General features: G+C 41.0%; 1 protein-coding gene across 2 annotated transcripts in view; it reads right to left on the reverse strand.

Moving 5' to 3' along the window:
• Positions 1 to 9,169: 9,169 nt before the first annotated feature.
• SEMA5A (semaphorin 5A) overlaps positions 9,170 to 24,704 on the reverse strand; it is a 539,903-nt gene continuing 524,368 nt past the window's right edge. For both annotated transcript variants that reach the window (XM_058306809.2, XM_058306819.1), the window contains 2 exons: positions 18,736 to 18,947; positions 9,170 to 16,616 (listed from right to left, as the gene is read on the reverse strand). In XM_058306809.2, the coding sequence (XP_058162792.1) occupies positions 16,497 to 16,616; positions 18,736 to 18,947 (332 nt within the window). In that variant the 3' untranslated portion in view covers positions 9,170 to 16,496. The remainder of the gene's footprint in view (positions 16,617 to 18,735; positions 18,948 to 24,704) is intronic.

Raw genomic sequence — 24,704 nt, forward strand, 5'->3', positions numbered from 1 at the left:
AAGTCACATAAACCCAGGGTGGAGCCCAAGCAGATGACCAGCATGTGCATGCAAAAGAGCCCCAGGAAACAGGAAAGATCTGCAGAGGGACTGCTGGCAAGATGTACACATATCCAACCTGGTCTCTAATTGCCTGAGCACCTAAATAATAAAAACTAGATATCCATATGCTAACGAGTGAAGGTGGCCTCATACCCAATACCATATACAAAAATTAACTCAAAATGGAAAAAACACCTAAATATAGGAACTAGAGTATAAAACTCTTAGAAGAAAACAAAGGGAAAAGCTTCAGGAACTTGTTTTAGGCAATGGTTTCTTAGACCTGACACCAAAAGCACAAACAACAAAAAATAAGTAGATAAATGGGGTCTCATCAAAATTAAAAACTTGTATCACAGGACTTCTTCAAGAAAGTAAAAAGACACCCTATGGAATGGATGAAAATATTTGGAAATCGCATATCTGGTAAAGGTTTAATTTCTAGAATCTATAAAATAAATCCTACTACTCAACAACAGAAAGACAAACAGCCCAATTAAAAAATGTCAAAAGACTTGAATAGACATTTCTCTGAAGAAGATACAAAAGTGGACCAAGAAACATGAAAAATGTTCAACATCATTAGCTTTCAGGGAAATGCAGATCAAAACCACAAGATACTATTTGTCATCCACTACTATTAAAAATAGTATGGCTACTATTAAATACTATTATTAAATACTAATATTAATATTTAATATTAATATGGCTATGAGTGAAAAATGAAAAATAACGAGGGTTGGAGAAGATATGGAGAAACAGGAACACTCATTCATTGTTGGGGGGAATATAAAGTGGTAAACAGTTTGGTGGTTCTGTTAGCAAATTCTATCTCGGTTCCCGGCTATGCTGCCAAAAAGAATTTCAAAAGCATGCCGGATGACTTAGACCAGTAGTTTATTTAGGTCGAGAGGGAAGAGAAATGGGAGAAAATAACAGAGCAGGGGTTCCAGGTAGAGAGAAAGGGGATGAAAAGGGATGGAGAGGGCTGATTTACAAGCTACAATTCCCCATTATAGATTATAAATTCCCAGGTTTACTTCTGTGGTCACATGACAGAGGAAAAAATAGCAAAAATGACACACAGAGGGCAGGATGGGTCTGAGGGCAAAAAAAGCAGGGCGAGGGCCCATGCTCTGGTTTGTGCCTGGCTGTTTATTTTTTTATTTTTTTTATTTTTTGTCTTTATTTTTTTAATATTACATTAAAAAAATATGAAGTCCCCATATACCCCCCACCCCCTCACCCCACTCCTCCCCCCATAACAAAAATGTCCTCCATCATCATGAGACATTCATTGCATTTGGTGAATACATCTCTGAGCACTGCTGCACCTCATGGTTGTGCATGGCTTTAAACAGTTAATAATTCCACCCCTTTGGTAATGGCAGGGGAGGGAGTCACAGCTGTTTGTTGTTTGGATTGATTACCCCACCTATCAATCCCTTAGTGAGGATCCAATGATAAAGTTTCTAGGGAACATCCAAGCTTTTCCTTGTTCTCAGGAAGCAGTTTTTGTTCTAGGTAGCAGAATCTTGGGCTGGGGTTCCTCCAGCAGCCATCTTGAGGGTTTCTGATGTCCATGTGGACTCCCTGTCAGGTTCCAGATCCGTCTATTAATTCCCTATCTTATTAGCTTGCTTCAGTCCCTCAGAAAGTTAAGTATAGAATTACCGTATGACCCAGCAATCACGCTATACTGAAAAGAATTGAAGGCAGGGACGTGAACAGATACTTGCTCACCTATGTTCATAGTAGCATTATTCACAATTGCCAAAAGATGGAAGTAACCCAAGGGTTACTATCTATTCATCAACCAGTTATCTATTCATCAACCAATGAAGAGATAAGCAAAATATGTATATACAAACAATGGAATATTATTATGTAGCCATGAGAAGGAACAAGCTTCTGATATATATGACAAATTGATGAACCTTGAAGACATCATGTAAAATGAAATAATCCAGATACACTAAATGACAAATACTGTGTGAGCTCACTGAGAAGAAGTAATTAGAATAAGTAAATTCTTAGAATCAGAAACCGGAATAAAGGTTACCAGGGGCTGGAGAGGCCTAGGGAAGAGGGAGCTAAAGATTGGAACAGAATTTCTGTTGGGGATGATGGAAAAGTTATGGTAATGGATGATGGTGATGGATGCACAACATTGTAAATGTAATTAACACCATTGAATTATATATCTGAATGTGGGAAATTTTATATTATACACATGTAAAAATAAAACTTTTAAAAATAAGCAATAATCCTTGATGGAGAGCTCTTAATAATTTGGGAAGATAGTTACATTATAATTTTAGATGGAAAAGAAGGATATAAGTTCAATATAGATGGTAAGTTCAAAATTTTGTAACAGGTGATGGAAATTACAGGTGATTTTTAAATTTTCTTCTTGTATTCATCTATATTTTACAAATTTCCTTATATAGGTTATTAACTGCTTTCTAAAGTGCATAAAAATAAGAATTAAATACATATTCAAAACAAAAAAGAAAACTAGAAATCAATAACAGAAAGACAGCTAGAAAATCCCAAAATATTTGCATTCAATGACATACTTCGAAATGACACATGGGAGAAATAAAAATCAAATTAGTATTAAGATTTGATATGCTAATTAGGATTTATCTAAAGAGTATGTGAAAGAAGAAAAGCTTAAAATTCAGGAAGTTCCTTTAAGAAGAAACTAAATAGCTTTTCATATTAAACATTGGAGCTCCAGGTTCCTAACAGGTTGCTGGAATCCATTCCTCATACCCTCAGTTCTCCAGAGGCAACACAAAATAATGATTCTGCGGAGATGCAGGTTTAGAAACAATATAAAACCAGAGATGTGCAGGCAAGAATTAAGCAGAAGAATTAATCTACCTTTCCATAAAGGAACAATCTCTTCTGTCTTCAGAAATGAGGCATGTTTAAGACCTGCATATTTTCATGGGATAATTTCTCCAGGCATATGTATGTGACACATTGCATTATTATTATTTTTTTAATCAGTGTTTCAATCCTGGTTAGCTATCAATGTTTTCAGAGCATTCACTTGCCTCTCTAGCTGCTAACTGCAGTCATTAATTTATGCCCAGGCCACAGACCAAACTTATCCTTATTTGTATGGAGCAAATAATCCATCCAGGGCTCCAATACTATTGCAGGCACTGACAGTAATTTGCAAAATTGGTTCACCTACAACTTTGGAGACTAAAGAGTAAGAAGTGTCCCGCTCCCATGAAGAGAGGATGAATCCTTTTGGAGGGACTGGCGATAATAATAGTGACTACCACCCCCACCATTTACTGGGAACCTACTATGCGTCAAGCATTGAACTAGGCACCGAAGGTACATTGTTCAATTTTATTACCATAAACGTACCGCTTAGCTGTTACTGCTCTATTTCAACTATGGGAAAACTGAGGCCTAGGGAGGTAAGGAGGAGATGTGGAAGGGCCATTTATCAGTTCAACTGGTTTTGCAGGTCAAGCTTCTGCTTCTTCTCTCCCTGCTCCACAGGATGCCCTCTGAAGCTGCAGGCTAAGTGGAAGAAAACTTACCCTGACAAAGTGGAACCTTCCTTCCAAGGGAGGTTCATGAATATGTCAGATGATCAAGTAAAACCAGGATTATCTGCGTAATTTACCCTAACTTTCTAATCTTTGTAAAAATGTCTGCCCTAACATCCTCTTCCAAGGAATTAGGGTTTAATTAGTTTCAAGTACAGACAACAATAGTGCTTACAGAAAAAGAATGATGAAGAAAATCTCGTTAGCAATTGAGCACAGAAATGTTTGTTTGTAATGGGCAGATTCCTTGTCTGCAGGCTGTTGAAAATGGCCTATTGGCCTTTGCTTTAAACAGGGTATTTTCCCTGCTTATGGGAGTAATTGGCTTAAAACATAATGTCTCAATTCTCCCAACTTAGACTAGGTGGTGTGTACTTGGATGAAATTTTTGTTGGATTACTGCTGACAGGATCTGGGAAAGGACAGAATTCGGCTGGGCTACCCTTCTTGTCTTCTGAGAAAGGTCTGCCACACCTAGATGCTGCTATGGATTCTGGTCTCAAGAAAAAGTGTTCCTGGAAATGGAAAGTTTTTACTTTGGTATGGGTGGCAGTGAGACTCACCATGAGATAAAAGGAAGCTGGGGAATAGAAAGGGACCCCAAATAGCCAGAAACATCTTAAAAAGGAGGAACAAAGTTGGAGGACTCTTACCTCCTGACTTTAAAGCATACTGCTTATCTAAAGTGGGAAAAACAGCATGGTTCTGGCATAAAGATAGACACATAGACCAATGGAATCAAACTGATGGTTCAAAAACAAACCCTCACATCTATGATCAAGTGATTTTTGACAAGGCTGTCAAATCCGTCTAGCTGGGGAAGAACAGTCTATTCAACAAAGGGTGCTGTGAGTACTGGGTATCCATATCCAAAACAAAAAGAGACCCCTACCTCACACCTTATACAAAAATCAATTCAAAATGGATCAAAGTCCTAAATATAAAAGCAAGAACCATAAAATGCCTAGAAGAAAATGTAGGGAAACATCTTCAAGACCTGTTAATAAGTAGGAGTTTCTTAAACCTTCCACTGAAATCACAAGCAACATAATTAAAAATGGATAAATAGGACCTCCTTATACTTAAACACTTTTGTGCTTCAAAGGAATTTGTCAAGAATGTGAAAAGGCCACCAACTTCATTGGAAAAAATATTTGGAAAACACATATGCAATAGAAGTTTGATTTCCATTCTCTATAAAGAGGTCATATAACTCAATACTGAAAGTGCAAGCAATCCAATCAAAAAATGGGCAAAAGACTTAAATGGACATTTCTCCCAAGAGGAAATACAAATGGCAAAAAAGAACATGAAAAAATGTTCAATATTATTAGCTATTAGGGAAATGCAAATCAAAATGAGAATGATATCTCAGCCCTCATAGAATAGCCATTATTTTAAAAAGAGAAAACAATAAATGCTGGAAACGATGTAGAGAAATAGAAACACTCCTTCACTGTTGGTGGGAATGTAGAATAGTGCAGCCTCTGTGGAATTCAGTTTGGCAGTTCCTCAGGAAGCTAAATATAGAACTGTCATATGATCTGGTAGTCTCTATATGGAGTATATATCCAAAAGAACTGGAAACAGTGACAAAAACAGATATTTGCTGACAGATGTTCATAATGGCATTATTCACAAATGCCCAAAGACGGAAACCAATCCAAATGTCCATGAAACAAATAATAAACAAAATGTGGTATATGTATTCAATGGGATACTATGCTGCTGTAAGAAGAAATGAAATTAGGACACATATGATAACATGGGTGCTAAGCAAGACACAAAAGAACAAATACTGTATTGTCCCATTAATATGAACTAAAAAATAAGAATAAATGCAGAGTTAAAACCTAGATAGGATGAGTGCTGAGAAGGGGAACTGATGCTGATTGTATGTAAATTTTCAATTAATTTGACTGTGAAAGTGTGAAAGTGGACAGAGTTGATGGTAACACATTATAGTGAGTATAACTAACATGGCTAGTTTGTAAATGGGATTGTGGATAAAACGGGTAGTCCAGGGATGTAAATACCACTTCGAAGAAAGCTAAAGAATAATCTAGGGACTGAATAACACAGTAAACCCAGAGGTAGATGAGCACTGTGGTTAATAATACTAATACAAGAATGTTCTTCTATAAACTAGAACAAAATGTTCATCACTAAGATGTAATATATAGTGATGCATGAGAAAAATACTACTAATGTAATTTATGGAGTATAGCAAACAACAATATTGTAATATTCTTGCATCAATGTCAAAGAAGGCACTATAAAAACACTAAGGGTCAATAATATTGGGCTATGGTGTTTTTTCTTTGGGACTAAGGAATATGTTCAAAGATTTACTGGAGCAATGACTGCAGAACTCTGTGATGAAAGTGAGTTCACTGAGTGTAAACTTTGGATTGAATGTACAAGGCATGGGACTGTATAACACAGTGAACCTTGTGGTGGAAAATGGACTGTGGTTTACAGTGCAAATATGAGAGTGTTCTCTCATGAACCATAACAAATATACAATATTAATAGATAATGTTAATAATAGGGGGTATATGGAAAAATATACTAAGTTGTGCTATGGACCATAGTTAGTAGTAATTGTCTGATTATATTCTTTCACAATCATTAACAAATATTCCACAACAATGTAAGGCTTAGGAGAAGGGGCAGTGCACAGAAATTCTGCACATTATCCACGATTGTTTTGTAAGCTCACAACTTCTCTAAAAAAAAAAAGGAAAAAAAGAAAATGAATAGATAAAATGCTCAACTTAAAAAAAAAAAAAAAAAAAGGAAGCTGGGAGGGAAAGGAAGCAAGATGGGAAATGAAGTGTGTATTTTCCCCTGCTCCATTTTCTCACTTGATATCAAATATTGGAGCCACCCAGTCAACTTCAAGCCAAGTTACATGATGATCTTTTTGGCACTGTGCATTTGCTGTATTTATTTCCTTAAATATCTGGCTCCAGAGAGAAGACTCAAGGCTTTAGTTATTGAAAGGGCAGAGACTACAACATCAAAGCTCCCATCATTTTATTTCCACCTCCCAGCAGAGTGGCAGAACATTGGAGGTTTCCACCTATATGTGAACAGTGAAGGCCTTGTTCTCACTCCTTTTCTTTTAGACTGTCTCTAGATTCTAGAATAAGGATGAAAGGGCCTTCTAAATGCAAAAGCAGGACAAGTGTTCAGCAGAGGAAGCTGGATACATGTATTATCATGAAACACTTTCTAAAAAGCTCATAGAGATTAAAGATCCCACCCAGATTCTCAGACAGTTTAATGTTCACTTGGCTCTTTCCCCATGAAGAGAACTGTGCAGCTACTGCGACAGAGGCTGAGGAGGAAAGATCTCTCAATGGGGGCTCAGTGATCTGGGTTTAAACTTGGCTCTACCCAAGTTATTCATGGTCCCCAGGGCCTCTTTTTCCTTTTGTAAATTAAGGGGATTTAACCACTTCATTTCAAGGAACCATCATGTTCAAAAGCCCCAGTGTTTCACAAAACCTACTCTCTGGACATCTAGCTAGAAAGGAACGAGAGAAAGGAGGGTAAAGGTTTTGGGGTGGTCGAAAGGGAGAAAGGAATGTTTATGGCACTGGGTGAAAGAGGCCCTGTGAGCTGTGGTGTTGCCTCAGACCCACTTTCTGAGGGCTGCTCTGTCGTTGCCACCCCTGCGCCCTCCTGATGGGGATTCTCCTGGCCACATCTTGCTGCCATCATTCTCTCAGCCTGGGGTGAGACCTGGCCACCAGGGGCCGCATGATGGCAGAAGAGGGCACATGGAGGACATCTCCAACTAGCAGGAAATGGGAAGAGCCTCAGACAAAGGCTGTGAAGCTGAAGAGAGAGAGAACGTGGAGGGGCATCTGCAGTGTTAGAACGTTTCTGTCTCTCTTTACCACTGTCCACTTGTAAGGACAGATGGCCCATGCAAAGAAAATTCTCAGCGCAGAGCCATCACTATAATGAACAATAACTTACCCTTAAAGATGGATCAAGTCATGTACATTAAGACTTAAAAATCATAATTCAGCACATTTTTCTGTGTTCTACGGTAAGTCTCATGTTCATACTATTAATTTCATTTTTTCAAACTAGAGATGAACTCTTAGGGTTCCTGTGTATCATGCAAGGTATAATGTTGCAAAGGGTTATCTTTGAACTTTATTTCTTCTGTTATATGTTTAGTAGCTACAATCGTAAGAACTCTACACCACGCAGAACTGTTTCTCAAATGTGACCTTGATGCTTTCAGTCCTGGCTCTCACTGTGATTGCAGAGGTGAGGTGACAGCTTCAAATGCTTCCACAGGTATATGTGCTATGCAGATTAATGGGAGAAAAGCAATTTCAGGCATCATTTTCTGCTTGATATTACAGCCATAATCATATCTACTGTAAAACAATAATTATCTAAGAATGATTACAAAAAAATACTGCTTTAGGTATTATTTTAAGGATGATTTCCTCTTGTGCAGTGAGTTCACTCATTCATTCCTACTATTCATCACAAGCCGTGCTCAGAGACATGGGAAATAGAATATTACATTACATATTTCAAAAGGTCCAAAAAAATATATTTCCACTTTGATTTTTTAAAGAATAGATTCTAAGAAAAGGACTTAGATATATGAGCATTGTATGAGACCGTCTGACTTTCAGAATATTTATTACTATAAAATGGCAAAGGTTCAGAAAATAAGTTCCAAGAAAGAAAATTACACTGCAACATTTATTCTACCCATCTTCTAAACTAACAGCCAAATGTAGTTCTTTGTGGAGTCCTTTAAAATTTTAATACTTCATTACTTAGGATTTTAAAAAAATTGCTTAACCACTATAACATGATTCACTAGTTTGCATTTTTTATTTCATTTAATTTTTGGTCCCCATATTAAGAGGGCCCTTACAGCTTTTTGATTAGCTGGAAATTATATTTATCTATCTCTAGATATGTGTATAGTTATGTGTGTATATATACATATATGCCTATATATACATATACACATGTGCACATATCCTTTTATACATATACACCTATTTTCAAATGGGATCATAAGGACGGAAATATGAGTTTCACTTAGCAGAATGGTTTTCCTGGACCAGGGATCTTCTGTGTTCATGACTGCTGATAGTCTCCAGTTCATCTCAGGAAAACCTTTAACCCAAGGAAGAATGAAATATGGTGTGCTGGAGAAAGAGTAAGGCTAATACCACTAAATATATGTCATCAATGCCTGACTCCAACTCTTTGTAGGAAGAATTGATGGGCATTCCTTTTCACATATTTCCTATTGCCCATGGAAATACTTCTAAAAGTTGTTCACTGCAACCCAGAATTCACCATGCACCATGCTCCTGTCCTGGCCACCACTTGAGATGTGTCTGAAACCCCATAAGAGCATGTAACAGGTTTACCCAGGAGGCCACCCACAGTCTCTGCTCTCACTAATGCACTCCTTGAAGGTCAGTATGACCTTTGCACATGTTGGGGCACAGGGGGCTTTGAGTGAGGTCGCACAAATGAAGACACCATGAAACTGCTTCCTAAATGGTAGGATTTATTTCAATGCTCACATACAGTTGAATGAGACAAACTATTTACATAAAACATAAGTACAAAAAATATAATACAATTTATACTGTACATAATCAGAATTCTCTTATTTTTGCCCCAAAAAATGTTGGCGGAGAGAGATGGTGGGGCTGATACTAAAGGAAGCCTTGTGGCACTGTTAGCTGGCCTCAGGAACGTTCTCTCTGAAATTGTTTTAAAAAGATGAATCTGTTTGGGATACAGAGATGGGCAATTTGCCGAGAGCAGGGAACGAGGATACTTTCACTTTTGTTATAATGGCTAATTTTATCTTATAAACATATTCATTTTCTTCAGAGCTGAGACATGGAGTAGGTGTGATCTGGTTTCTACTGATTGGTTGTGTGAAAACCTCTCTTTCCCCTTGCCCAGTCTCTGAACTTCCATAATCCATCAATTCAGCAGGTAATGAGCACCTGCCTGGCTGCCACAACTGGTTTCTTTTTTTATAAACCACTGTATCTGTCAGTTGTCATCAAGCAATGTTCAGAGATATAGACCTGGACTGCTCTAGAAGAGCATTTACAGCTACTGAATTGATGGAAAGAAAAAATAAAAGCAAAGACCACTGGAAATTTTTTTTGCACTTGTCTAACCACAAGGTTCTGAATGACTGTGATACTTAAGATACAAGGACTGAGAAAATATATCATGTGCCCAGTGACCCCGTGAGAAAATTCCCAGCAATCCAAGAGTGTTCCATCAGTGCAACCCAAAGTTCATTTTCTCGATCAGATGAAGAAGAAAGGCAATGCTATTTCATTATAAGTTCCAATATAGTTCATACAGACTGCATTTTTAAAAATATAATTTTAAGGAGGGGTGAAGCCAGCAACTTTTTGCAAGTTTACCAAGGGATGAAGTTGGCTTTGGAGAATGTCCAATGACAAAACAAAACAATCCTAAATAGGTTTATTTTGTATCATAAAACAGGCAAGAGCAAAGTAACATAATGAGGCATTTAACATTTTATAACATCTTCAGAAGTCACATCAAGTGGTATGACACTCAAGTTTTTTCACACACTTTTGAAGATACCTACAGGGGACAAAATCTGTGCATTTTCTCTGCATATGATGTAGAATTTCAGTGGCAAATCTAGGTGCTCAAATTGAAGGCTCATGCTGTGCTTTTCCTTAAAGTATAGAAGTTCACATTTGATTTTGGACAACAGTCATGGTGTAAGGGAAAACTGAAGAATGTTAGCAGGGAAAACACCATTAATTTTCTCAACCCAAATTAAGTGCAAAACAGTTTTGATATTGACTTTTTAAAAATTAGTGATGTTCTAGATGATTCTCATTTGGCCACTTCCCCTATCCATGTCAGCTCTTACTAGCCTGTGTCTGATTTTTCTTTATCTATGGACCAGGCTAAAAATGAGGAGGGACAAAACTTCTGTTGGAATCACAGTGACATTCTATTAAGAACAAACACTACACTATGGGAAGATGTAAAACGTTAGAATGAAAACATTTTCTGGAAGGCTCAGACTGGCTTGACCTCAATTCTGAACACCCCATCACAACTATTCTGTGCCACACCCCCAGCGGGGGTGAAAATCACATTTCTTGATGATGCATTTCTTGGTCATTTTCTAATCCTGAGTTCAAAGTATAAAAAGTGATTTTCTTTAAAATATATCCAATAAATCATCTGTTGCTAATTGGAACCAATAATACCCAAGTGAAATGATAAATCATCATCCTAATCAAGGCACTGGTAATTTTTTTATATGGAATTAAACTATCTTCCTTTACAAAGAGTTCTTTTATTAGTGACATGATGAAAGAATAGTTTGGGTTTTCCAGAATCCAGATCTCCCTTCCAGCTTCTGAAATCTTAATATTACTTTACACATATAAATTAGGCAGCAGTAAATTGCCAAAAAGCTGATAAAGAATTATTGGCCTCGTATTTCTCACTAAATGTGCCGAAGGGGAATAAGTTTGCTTGTCTCACATACATTTTTAAGAAATACCATATCTACCTCTACTTTTCTTCATTCAAGTCGGAAAGTGTTTTTGAACAGTTACCCTCATCATGTCAACATGGCAAAACATGTTTTCTTGAACTGAACTGAACTAGAACTGAACTGAAATTGGTAACCACACCAATCATGGGTGATAGCTTGATTGCTATCTATGGCAAAGCTAACATGAATTTTAGAAAACACTGTATGAGACACCTTTCAGTAGGAACTGTATGCTTTGTGCCAGGCTCTGAATTAGGGTTTTATGGTATGCCAATTCACTTTGCAGTGTGGACAAAACTTTCAAAAGAGAACAAATCTACATTCCTAATGCTTCTGTAATGTACAAATTTCTGATAATTAAAGAAAAAAATTTGAACCATCTGCTAAAAAATGTATATAATGGATCTTTAATATAAGTCCATTAAAAAGGAGTATCAAAGAATATTTTTGTTCTAGAAATCATTGCCAACAGTTCAACACTTCATTTTGTTCATTATTTTTCAATTTACAAAAGAGAAAAGCAGCAAGGATTAGAGCGGTATATTTTCTGTTCTTTTATAGTTTCAAAACAGATAAGCTGAATGCCTTGGTTCAGCATTTACTGAGTTATGAAACATTCTTAAATCATTATAAATGACCTCAATATGAGAAAACACAGCAGAAATCAATTCCAAAATGGTGCCAGGCCTCCAAATATTTTACCTTACCTGGTGATACACAGTGCAATATTTGATAGTCCCTATTGTATATTTCTTAGGTCAAAGTGAATAGTACTCTGTGTTTTTCCACTTCATAGCCATTGGCCAGAGAAGCAAGCGCTCACAATGGCTTTTTTGTATCTGTCATAAATAGTTCACTGGTTGGTAATCAAACATAGGCTATGTCATGTCAACAGAAATCACTAAGTTCCCCACGAAGGAATGGAGACATTAGAAGGAAAGGATGTGCTGCCCATGGCCAATGAAAGCTGTGAACTCCAACTGGCATCATCTTAAAAAGAATGGTGAAGAACTGGCATAGAGTTGGTTTGTGGTTATTTTAATACACTACCTGCATAGAAATTGATTGATGGAGCTATAGGAATGAAGCACAAACCCGCCATGTGGAAAACATGAGCTTTAAGAGAGATACAGTTTACTGTATCCACCTGCGGCACCCAATACCTATAGTTAGATAGCCCGGAGCTGTCTTTTGATAGAGAAATACTGAACTCAGGTACAAGCAATCAAAAGCCACCCACAAAAACATCCCAGTGAAGTGTAGAAGACAGCAATTTGATGGCCTTGCTGAAAGTTGATGAAGAAAGTGGTTTGACCATGTTGGGGAGATGTTCAGTGACTTATTCTAAAATCAAGAAAAATACTATAGGGAATTCTAAGGATATTTGCAAATTCAAACACAGTCAAGGCTACCTCTTCAGTGTACACAAAGGAAGTGTTCAGACAAAATGATTAACTGAGAACAGACTTGACATATTTTAAACTAAAATGCCCTTTGATATTCAATTGGACTCTAATGAGTCATCTTACGTGGCCTCCTGGGAACACGGAATCTTTCCTGCTCACATTCTGTCCACAACTTTGAAGGCCTGGCCGACTAATCTACCGAAGACTCTGGGGGATACATTCACCCAAACAGGCTTTGACTCCAGTTTTCATCCTTTTGCAGATAAATAAGGGAATAATGACACCTTTGGCTAAAACTCCTGCAGTCTTGCGGGTGATTACAGAAAGAGTCCAAGAGGCAGGCCCCCAAAATATACATGTGGATCATGGCTCCCCACCCAGGACCTTCCTAACACTCAGCTCACTCAGCTTGGAGGTGACCAGGTCCCCATCTTTTCACGGTCACCCTATTTATCTGACTTTCCTCCACATTTGTATCTTTTCTCTTTGGCAACACTTCGTGAGTCAATGGGGCCAGATTCCTGATTCTTCAAAAGTCCTCAGGTCATGCGGACGTGCCATTTCTAGGGACAGAGGGGTCTCCCCTGCAGGATGCCTTTGTGCCCACTGTTCTGATTTCTCTTTATTTCCTTTAGAATCTGTCCCCTCCCCACCTCCTGCCACACGCACACAACATGGATGCTGATTCCAGTCAGAACCTCCCTGGAGACCCTTAGTTAAATGTCCCTAACAGTGCAGAGAAGTTCAGGTGTTTCACCTTAGTTTTAAGGGGCAGTAGGACCGGACATATCCTTACCCTGAAATGGGCAGTTTGAGAAGGAAATGCCATGAGTTTGGTGACTGTGGGTCTCCCATGAAGCACAGCCCCTCATTGTTGCTCAGAACCCACCAGGGCCATATCCTGCAGGGGAGACAAAGCCCTCCTTTCTCTCAGCAGTCCTCATCCCCAATGCTATTTTCACATGGTGTGCAGCGTGTGGGAGTTCTGTGTTCCATACTAGATGGTGATTGGTCTGGTCTAGAAGAGTTGACCCTGCACAATATTGGGAATTAGTGTCCAAGAATTTAAAAGTGAGACTAAGGACAACATCCTAATGAAATCAGTCAAACATCTCCTGCATCCAGAAAGGACCCAAGATGCTAAACTATGATTAATATCATTTGAATTTAACTTCAGAGAGGTTAAATTACGTGGTGCAGCTGATGAATATTCATCACGAATTGTGCTTCCTGTGCCGAAGGGAAAAAGTAAAATCTGACAAATGTTCCTATGAGGTTTCAGCAGGAATCCCAAATGCCCTGGCCTAAAGGAGACCCGCTTTTTGAAGGAGAGGCAGTAGAAGTAGTCAGACACCACTCTGTCAATCTGCCTTGACAGTCTGTGGAATAATCAGAGGGATGGGGTGTGATGAATATTTGCATGAGCAATAGCTATTCAATAGCTAGTGATGGAGAAATAAAGCAGTTATTCAACAGCTGGTTAGGTTCTTGGAATATTGTTACAATTATTCTAAACCAATTTCTGTCTTACATTAAAAAAAAAAAAAAAAGAAACCAGAACAATTTTCCTGTGAATAATGTCAAGAAACAAAAGTGAGGGATCTGGGGACAGGGGTGGTCTCAAAGATTTATATGACTGACATGAAAACTCTGTGTGTGTGCTTGTGTGGGGGTATTCCCTTCCTATAAGATTACTTAGAAGGCCAACTTGGATGTCATTCAGAAAGCATTTCCCACCAAGTCCAGGGATGCTTTCTTAAAATACTCACAGCTTCTTTCCTAGGGGAAATAGAAATCACCTTTTAAGCTTAAGAAATAAAGGGGAGGGGTAAAAACACAACAACAGCCAAAATGTGCTGTGTGGTGATGATGTTCGTTTCACAGGAAAGTAATGACGTGGGTTGACGCGTCCCACGGATACCCAAGCCAGGACCAAATTTCATCTCCTGAGCATGGGCTCTGACGGTTCAGAGACAGCAAAACCCCAAACTGTGTACAAAGGATGCCTGAGCTTCAACAGGGCCCCTCTCTGGTGTGACCCTGAACGTCATTCCTTTGCAATCTCTCAGACCTCGCAGAGGTCACCAGCCATATTCCTTTTCATTTTAACAGAGCCATTTCTGCAAATGCGGGTATATGGACTCAACAAGATTAACACTAAATATAAGATAAATGCATTTTCCTAATACTTCTCTTCAATTATTTCTTGAAATTGGATAGAGTTAAAACATGTAGGGTGAAAAAAATCTGTGGTCCTCAAGACCCAGCAAACATATTTTTTGAAAATACTCAGCTTCATTTATCAATAAGAACATATGGTATAGCCTGCCCAGGCCCTTGTCACAATGCCTACAGGTAGCAGATGCACACTTTGAATCTTATTCTTGCTTTCAATAATTATTCAGCCAGTTGCCACGAGTTATGTATCCATTGCCTGTGAGTAATTCATCAAGTTTTCTTCTGGGCATCTCTATGAATGGATCATAGCACTCTCAGATGCTTATCTTTGAATAATGCTCAGAATCACAGGGGTCACTGAAAACCTTACTTTCAGCCTCCTGAGGTCTTGAAATGCTGTTGCCCCATGCAGGGGTGGGGTGGGGAGAAGGTTGGATAAGAAGGCAGCTTTGAGATAAAAGAAAAGGCAGGAGGGCTAAAACACTGGTCATCAGGCCCTTATCTGACCCAGACACCTTGGTACTGGGCTAGCACTTCAAAAGGGTCAGCAACGGGCTACAGAAAGTCAGCTTTACACATCATCAATGCTCTTGATAGGGACTGCTTTCCATATCTTAGTTATATCAGGGAGATGGAAAATCAAAGGCTGATTTTCCTCCAATGTTAGTTTTTTCAATATTATCCATGAAATGGAAAATTAAAAGTTACTTCCAATGGTATCCCAGTACGTTCAATATTTTCTCTTTCGGGCACCATAAATGTTTAAAATTTTTCTGTGGGGGAGAGGAGGTGTTGAATCTAACCAAATTCCAATGAAAAGGAAATCAGCAAATGCTTAATTTACAGACTGGCTGTTCAGAACGTTATAACTGATAGACAGATGGGCTTCCAGATGAACAGCGGGGCAAGGAGTCCCCGGGAATGCTGTGAAATCCAAGTCAGAATAAGGCTATTTTACCAGCAGCCTGCAAGGGACACTGCCATCTCTCCTTGTTTGTGCCTCTGCTTTGACACTCCCTTCCACTGATGCCAAGGCAATGGCCGCAACCAGACTGAAGCTGAGTGACTTGCCTGCTATAATATCATCTCTGCAGATGAGCCAGGTTGAATCCCTTGGCTTCCTTAGGTAAGATTCATTCCCGTTCTAAACACGCAGGCTGCTTCCAAGAATTCCTCAGGGTTACTCAGAATGGGGGCAATGGGAGATGAACGGGGTATCGCTGGATGGCCACATTGCTTTTCTTCATTTTATCAAATACTATGAACCTACACACTCCTTATGGGGAGAGGGTCTCTGAGCTCAAGGACCTATTTTCTTGAATCAAAATGTCATGAACATTTACTCTTAAAAAGCAAGAAGACATTCCTATTTCCAGAGACTTCTTCCAATGTGGGTGGAACGTGTATAAAACAGGTCAAGAAAACAATCAACCTGGTAGCAAAATGAGCTAAACAATCAAAAACTTCACATTATGGCTCACTTAACAACGATCAAGTTTCTCGACCAAATTTTCACGATGCCACGTTTAGTTTTTGGTAGCTGTTGTTACTGTTGATGGATGAGTATTTTGAGCAGCAATGGGACTCTCCTGGCTTGAGATGCACTTGAAATGCTTCTATACTCCATCTCTGAAGCCTCAGAAACATGGGCAGTCAAGGAGCACAGGCCTGGAGGAAGTGGGCAATTACAAGAGGCCAAAAATATAAGAACTCTTAGTATTCATCATAATTATTGAGATCTGTAAAGTAGGTGTTAGAATAGGTCTTTCCAGTGAGATGTGGGTTGAAGTACTTGTTTCTCTCTTCCAGGATCAAGTTATTTTTGTTAAATGCCTGTAAAAATTTAAAAAAAGATTATAATTTAAAATTCTCAAACAGTATTTCAAAAAATAGTATAATTAGGAGGCTCTTATGCTGATCTTGAGTTCTCTCCTAAGGCTACACTATGTTCAATGCATTTTATCACTTATTTTCCTACTCATGTAATTTACCTCACTGAGGACTTGATTAATGACTAGAAAAAGGTTCACAGTTTTTAAAATTTCTTCCAGTCTATTTTTGAACTTTAGTCCAGAAGTTTCCAAGAGAAGCAGAGGGCTGAGAAAACTAAAGATAAACCTCCAGAAAACTTAGAACTCCAATGATTTCAAATGAACAGACACTTTGAATGTTATCCCATATAAATGAGTACATATTTAAGTAGCTTTCTAATGACCATCAGATTGCAAATGCTTTATTTTTGTTCTCTGTCCTTATTAGGTGACTTCTGTAGCCATTTTTGCTTAGGGGTCCTTTCTTGTCAATTCATTCAACCCACTTGTCATTTTAGAGCTAAATTAGCCCAGGTGATGGGTAAATTTAAAAGGACCAGAATAAACATGAAGGATGGTAGACATAAGCCAACGGTTCAGAACTAGTCTGAACAAGGTACCAGAAGACATTTCTAGATTCATTAACACACAAGCAGCAGTCATGGCAGTAAGACTTCCAAAGATCTAAGATGGCCACTGAATCCCAAGTGAGAACAGAAAGCCCTGGCTCTGTCAGTAGCCTAGTATAAGGAGCTGGTGGATTATGGATCCTGGTTTAAGCAGAGCCTATCGGTAAAATTAAAGTGGTTATATCCCTGTCCAAATGATGCAAAAATAGATGCCACATGGCAGGGAGGGAAAAAGTTAGATAGAGCATTGTGGCTCCTGGAGTATAAGATTCTGTAACAACCTGAAGTTGTAAAAGCTAATGAAATATTCTGTTTGGGAAGGATATTTAATTTAAAAGGTAAACCTCAGAGCTAAGTGAGAGCATCAAAAAATTCTTTTAGAATGTTAAGAGAATATCAAATATCCCCATAAAACAAGACTATCAAATTTCAATTTAGCTAAGAAAAATTTTCTTCATTCATATGAGCAACAGGGGAGGTTACGTGCAATAGATAAGCCCTGATCTCCTTTGCTGACAGAAGAATAGCAGCTTCTATTTGCTGGGTGTTGGGTCTCATGGATATTAGTACATGAGCCCATTTAAACCTTCCATAATTGATATAAAAGTACATATTGTTATACCCATTTTAAGGATGAAGAAACAGAGGCTCAAAGGAGTATGTAGCTTATGCTCTGAAGTAGGATGCAAATTTTTGCAAATAAAAGACACATTTGTCAGTCACTATTCACGGTATTTTATATAAATGACCCCACTTGATTCTCATCATCTGAAATTTACAGAAGAGGAAATGGAGGCTTGGTTTGTGTGAATAAGTTGCATAAGTTTACCCAGCTGGAAAGTGTTGGGGCTGTCTTGTGAACCCGAATCTGGCAGGTCCAAAGCTGATATCCTTTCCACCTTCTTCCTTGAGACAAGAAATGAATCTTACCTAAGAAAGCCAAGGAATTCAACCTGGCTCTAAATTTCTGGCTCAAACACTGAATTAATCACCCATTGGGGAAATTTAGCAAAATATGCCACACCTTACTATTTGTACAGTACTTGAACATAACGCAAAGCTGAAAAATCTCCATCGTGCTTGGATATTGTTGAAGATATTTGAAGATAATGATGCAAAAACTTTTCTCAAACTTCATCCTGGTGATGATTCCTGAAATTATGTTGCATTTCCAATTGCCAAACCCTGGTCCTCATCACTGCTGCCTGGCTGCATACAGGTCCACAGCCTGGAGCCCTTTTGCGATGCAAAATCTTTCTGCATATGCAGGAGGCACAAAGGAGGCAGTGTGGATTGTGGCCAACAACCAACAGTTCCCAGCATTTTATTTGATATTGTCCCAATGTGAAATTCCATCTTTCCACAGGTAAAGCCAAGCTAAAAGAAGGCGTTCACCTTAAGGGGAACCCTTTACCCTGTCTCCAGCCCTTCACCACCACCCCACTCTGAGCTTGGCTAACAGCCTCAGGGCCCACCTTGCTTTGCAGATCTGGCTGTGGCTCCATCCCTTACCTTGATGGCTTCTACTGAGTCATACTTGTCCAGTTTGTTGATGTGGTTAGTTATGCTGGTGTTCAGAGGGGCGGGGGAGACAGGGTGGATGACGGTGGCATCGTGGGACTGCTGCTGATACCTCTGGCAATAGGTGTAGATGAGCAGGGTGAGGAGGCAGCCGAGGATGGAGCTGCTCAGCCCTACAGCCAGCATGTGGAACATGTTGAACTCTGGGAAGTGAGGAGCAAAAGTCATGTTATACTTGAAAACATGCTACGCAACAATGCCAAGAGCTTAGATGAGAGAAGAACATGAAATGAAAAGCCCAAGCTAGACCCAATCCCAAGTTAAAGAAATTGCAATATCTTCCTTGGAAGTGTCATGACCTCCACAGCAGGTGCAGTGCATTTTTTTTTCTTTTTTCTTTTCTTTTATTTTATTTTATTTACTTTGTAATAATATTACATTAAAAAAATATATATATATGAGGTCCCATTGAACCCTACCCCCCCCACCCCACCTCTCCCCCCCCCAGCAACACTCCCTCCCATCATCATGACACAGCCATTGCATTTGGCAAGTATATCTTTGGGCACCCCCGCACCCCATGGTCAACGGTTCACACCATGGCCCACACTCTCCCCCATTCCATCCAGTGGGCCCTGTGAGGATTTACAATGTCCGGTGATTGCCCCTGAAGCACCATCCAGGGCAGCTCCATGTCCCAAAGATGCCTCCACCTCTCATCTCTTCCTGCCTTTCTCCATACCCATCAGCCATCATGTCCACTTTTCTCAATCCAATGCCACCTTTTCTATGTGGACATTGGATTGGTTGTGTCCATTGCACCTCTATGTCAAGAGGAGGCTCAGATTCCACCTGAATGCTGGATGCAATCCTCCCACTTTCAGTTGTAATCACTCTAGGCTCCATGGTGTGGTGGTTGTCCTTCTTCAACTGCATCTTAGCTGAGTGTGGTGAGCCCAATAAGTCAGATTGTAGGTGCTGGAGTCTGTTGAGGCTCAGGACCTGGCTATCACATTGTCAGTCCAGAGATTCAAATCCCCTAAATATATCTTAAACCCCGACACTAACGAGGTGCAGTGCATTTTGAGTTAATGATCTTATTGATTATATTAGATCTTTTGGAGATAACAGGAACCTTAATTCACAAAACAAAAGCATTTTTTCCTTCCAAGACTTCTTCAACACTTCTTTTCTCGTTTCAAGGGTGGCATAATCAACTGCCTATAGGATGCCAAGTAACATTCTGTGAGCTCTTAAACACTCTGAGTATACCGCATGCAAAGTGGCTATGTCACATAAACAAAGGGAAACACTTCCTGCCTCCAAATGTTGTCACCAGCCAGCCTGGCTGCTTTTTTTCCCTTCTCCTTCATTGCTTCATTTTATTTAAAAAAGTTTGCCGTTGAAATAATTCTTATTTTTCCATTATACTTTTTGACTATGAATATATACATATTGTGTAACATTAGAATGCAAAAGGATACAGGAAAATAAGTCTTTCTTGTTTCCTTGTCTGCAGTTACCCACTTCCCTTTCTTAGAGGTCACGGACTATGTGTGTGCTTGCATGTGTGTGTCTCCATAAATTTTACTCAGTGCACCACTTGTTTTCACTTGCATTATGTTTTGGAGAACTTTGAAAGAAAATGGTTTACTCCACACATGCAAAAATAAATGATACATGCTAAAGAGGTAAAACAGGATCTTTTAAGTGGTCAGGGGATGCCCTCGTTTAATGGATTGTTTTTCCATATTAGCATCTGTTCTCTTTTGGTGTGGGGTGTCATGGATGGGGGATGCATGGGTGGGAGGGAGTTCACCAGGCATGCATATATGGTATACAGATATGTTCAGATGTTCGTTGGGTATTGACATAGTGGGTAAAGTTTCACACAACAACTGAGTTCCCATCCTTGGGAGCTCTGTCACATCCTCCAATGGAACAGCAACAATCCCCCATGTGCAAGAGCAAAGACCAGTGAAGGAGGATGGTTCAAAGATGGGTCCGTGATACTGATGACTATGCTTAGGAGCCTGTGTGCTTGAAAGCTCAACTTGGCCTAGAGCTGTAGAGTGCCTAAGAGTTACCTCCTGAGAGCCTCCATGTTGCTCAAATGTGGTCACACTTTAAGCCAAACTCAGCATATAAATGCATGACCTTCCCCCCAGCGTGGGACATGACTCCCAGGGATGAGCCTCCCTGGTGCCAAGGGATCACTACCAATCTCCAGCTGGTGATGCAACTAGAAAAAGACATTGAATAAAAGGGAGAAATGGTAATGACAAATGAGTTAATATGGCTAAGAGAATTAAAAGTAAGTCAGGAGGTCATCAGAGGGGTTGTGCTTACACACATCTCAGCAGGATCTCAGAGACAGCCAAATAAGATACAACCCCAGGTAGTGGTGCTCCTGAGAGCTATGGAGACATCCAGGTCCTACGGTCATGGCAGAAAGCTCTGGAGTTCAGTGTTTTGCCAGTAGGCCCTCCTTTAGAATGTGTGCTCCTGAGTGTGATGGAGTTGGACTCAGATGTGACTTCTCTGCATATGCCTCTTCTGTCACTATTACTGAATCTGTGGTTGGCACTGGGGTTGCTTTATGCCCAGGAGTCTTGAATCTCTGGACTATCTATGTGCCAGCTAGGCCCTGAGCCTAAGCAGAGTTGCAACACCTACTTCTCAGTGTGTTGGATTTACCCAGGTCAGTTATCAAGGGGGTGAGGATGGTCAACCACCACACCAAGGAACTGAGCGAGTTTACAACTGCAAGCAGGAGAATCCCATCCATCAGCCACGTAGGATCTAAGCCCCTCTCAATTTAGAGGTAGAGTGGACATGGCCATCCCAGGGTCCTCAGGATGGAGAAATAAAATATGGACTAGAGGGGACTTACTGGTTTCCTACTATAGAATTATTGTGACTCTAGCAATGGAAGAAATTATATCATTGAGGTGGAGACAGTGGGCATGGGAGTTGCTGAAGGCAGGAAAAGGGAAAAAGAGGTATGACAGTGGGGCATTTTCAGGATTTGGAGTTGTCCTGAATGATATTGCAGGGACAGATGCAGGACACTATATATCTTGCCATAACCCACTGAATGGACTGGGAGAGAGCATAAACTACAATGTAAACTATAATCCATGCTGTGTTGCAGTGCTCCAAAATGTACTCATCAAATGCAATGAATGTACCACACTAATGAAAGAAGTTGTTGATATGGGAGGAGTTGGGGGGGGAGAGATATGGGGAGTGAGGTATATGGGAATCTCTTATATTTTTAAATGTAACATTTTGCATGATCTATGTATCTTTAAAAAAATAAAACGGTAAGAAAAAAATCTGTTCTCTTTCTTTAGGTATTTTCCTTGAGTTATGATGATAGTCCATTCAGAATGATTAGCTGGCATGGACTAGGTCTCTAAAATGTCAGCATAAGACCAGTGTGATGTCTGAGAAACAAGAGCAAACAAGTAGATACTCACTGAGAGTTGGCAAATACTTTACAACAAAAGTCTCAAACCTTTCCAGGAACACAGAGCTCATGAGGCTGGGCTTATTGAAAATCAGGCAAAGCAGATTCCATCCTACTTTTCTACACTGTGCAGGTGACCCATCGCTAATGGCTGAGGGGTACGTTATGGCCGGGCTTCCCCACTGCCTTGAGGACATCCTTTGAGCCCCACCTCTGTCTCTGCCTCCAGCATGTCCCCTCCACGTGGCATCAGAAGAAACAGCCCCCTACCCCTCAGTGTTCTCCTCTGATCTGCCCACCCTGGGACCAAAGGAGTAGCTGCGGCTGCCTGCTTCACTGGGGTGAAAGGGCTGCCTCCCGCCGACCGTGGAGCAAAACCTCAGGGCTGGGGCGGGGAGGGTAAGTAGCACCTGCCCGTCTGACCCCTGCACCTGCCCAGGAGCCTGGTCACCGGAACCAGCAGCTGTTTCACAGGAACTGAGGGTCATTCACTGGCCACATGTTCCTCACACTCTTGACCAAAGCCCCCTGCTCCCCATGCGGCTACCGCCTCCCGGGCTCTCACCGGGCGTCCTGGCCCCTCGTCATCCAGCACCGGGGGCCGCCACTGGGGCTCGAGGGCCCTGCCGAGGCCTTCCTCACCTGACCTCACCGGGGGGCGCCGGGACCCCGCAGACCAGCCAGGCTCGGGGGAGCGAGGCCGCCGGGGTCCCCGGCCCGTGACCTGGAGCCGGCGCCTGGCCCCCGCGGCTCATCTCCTTTCTGCTCCTGGACCAGCCCCAGGGCCCCAGGGACGAGGCCACTTCCTGGGCTGCAGGGACAGGCGACAGCAGGCCCTTCTCCCTGCTCCGCGGTCAGCCGTCACCCGCCACCAACTCCAAAACGCACCAGCACCCCGAAAGGACAAAGCCCTTCCTGAGGGAGTCACCCCGCGCTCTTGGCTCTAAGAACTGGGTTATCCAGGCAGACATCTAGAACATTCCACCAGCATCACCCACTCATGCAGCTTCCTTCTGCTTTTCCCTTCTGGCTTATCCGATGATGGTGTGAGGATGCGCCGGAGCTTCATCGGCCATTTACCTCCCCTGACTTTTTCAAAGCTTCTGGAGAACTCCCAGCCTTCCTACTTGGATACGCACCTAGGGGGCTTCCCCAGCCTCCACCAGGCTTCTTACTACAGCGCTGAAGCTGTGCTTAAGGCAGCCAGAGCCGACTGCACACGCGCTGCCGCTCTCCACACGCAGCCGCCGGGACCCCCACGTCAGTGTCACGTGCTGATAAAAATATTTTCTGCAGCATCGACAACAGATATTTCATCACAACACAAAGAAGATGGACGAAGCGCCCTGTATGCAGATGCTTTATCCTTAGTCAAACGGATCATCCCCGCAGGTGCCTGGGAGGGCGGCAGCTGACGTCTTTATGACCATAATGTACTCTTTGTGTCTCAAGAAACTAAAAATCGCTCTCTAAGAAATCTCAGTAGGCAAACGTTTTTCTGCATAAGAGAAATACAGTCTATTAAATCTCTTTTGAATCTGCTTAGTGTGGCTCCTCTGAATACACTTTTTTTGTTGCTGTTATTGGTCAGTAAAGCTGGAATGGAAACCACCTAGGTGATTTCCATTTCTGATTTTCTGTGCTACAAACAGGAAAAAAAAAAAAAAGATGTCTATGTTAATCTCCATAAACAACCTAAAACATCCTTGCCAGGGAATCGTTTGTTTTTACCTATCAGCCCTAAAAAAACATCTGATCTCTTACCTGCCTATGTGTATATGTAAATGTCACAGCAGTTAAAAGATCTAAATTTGTTCTGAATGTCACAGGGTACTTAAAGTTCCTGTGTGTTAATCAGCAGCCTGGCAAGGCTTGCTCTTAGGCTGTGTAGACAGTTGGCACAGCTGGTTTAGACACGCAGCAGCAGCATTTTGGGACAGGGATGGGCTTGGCACCATTTCTCCTGGCTGCTCAGGGCCCTGACTGACTCCCACATCCTAATCCTTGAGGACGGCCAGGGATAGAGGCCTCGTGAATCTCCTGCAGGCTGGGAGAGCAGGCTACCTGCTGGGGCATCAGCGGGGGACTCTGGGCTCCCTCAGGTGGGGAGCACTTCCCTCCTACCTGCTCGGCTCTGCTCCTCGAGTTAAGTTGCCTTTGAGGGCAGCAGACGGCTCTCAATTATCCAAGAGGATCACCCAACTAGGGCTGCTTTAGTTTGGTCTCCCTAGAAAACCCACAATTACTGGGGTGCTCTGGGTCAGAGCTCAGACTCATGTGACTTCACCACCTCTGGGAGCCTCTCAGCCCCTCTTCGTAAAATGTAGTAAAAACACATGGCCACCATCCCTTTTTTACAGTTCCCAGTTCCAACATCTAGAGACACTGGTCTGGTGGCACAGCCTGGCCTGAGCTGAGCCTTTGGCAGCAGAGCTGGACCAGAACTGCTGGAAGGAATATTAGCATCTTCATTTCACTCACACTGCAC

This window comes from Dasypus novemcinctus, chromosome 2 (assembly GCF_030445035.2).
Source record: "Dasypus novemcinctus isolate mDasNov1 chromosome 2, mDasNov1.1.hap2, whole genome shotgun sequence".
Taxonomy (NCBI): domain Eukaryota; kingdom Metazoa; phylum Chordata; class Mammalia; order Cingulata; family Dasypodidae; genus Dasypus; species Dasypus novemcinctus.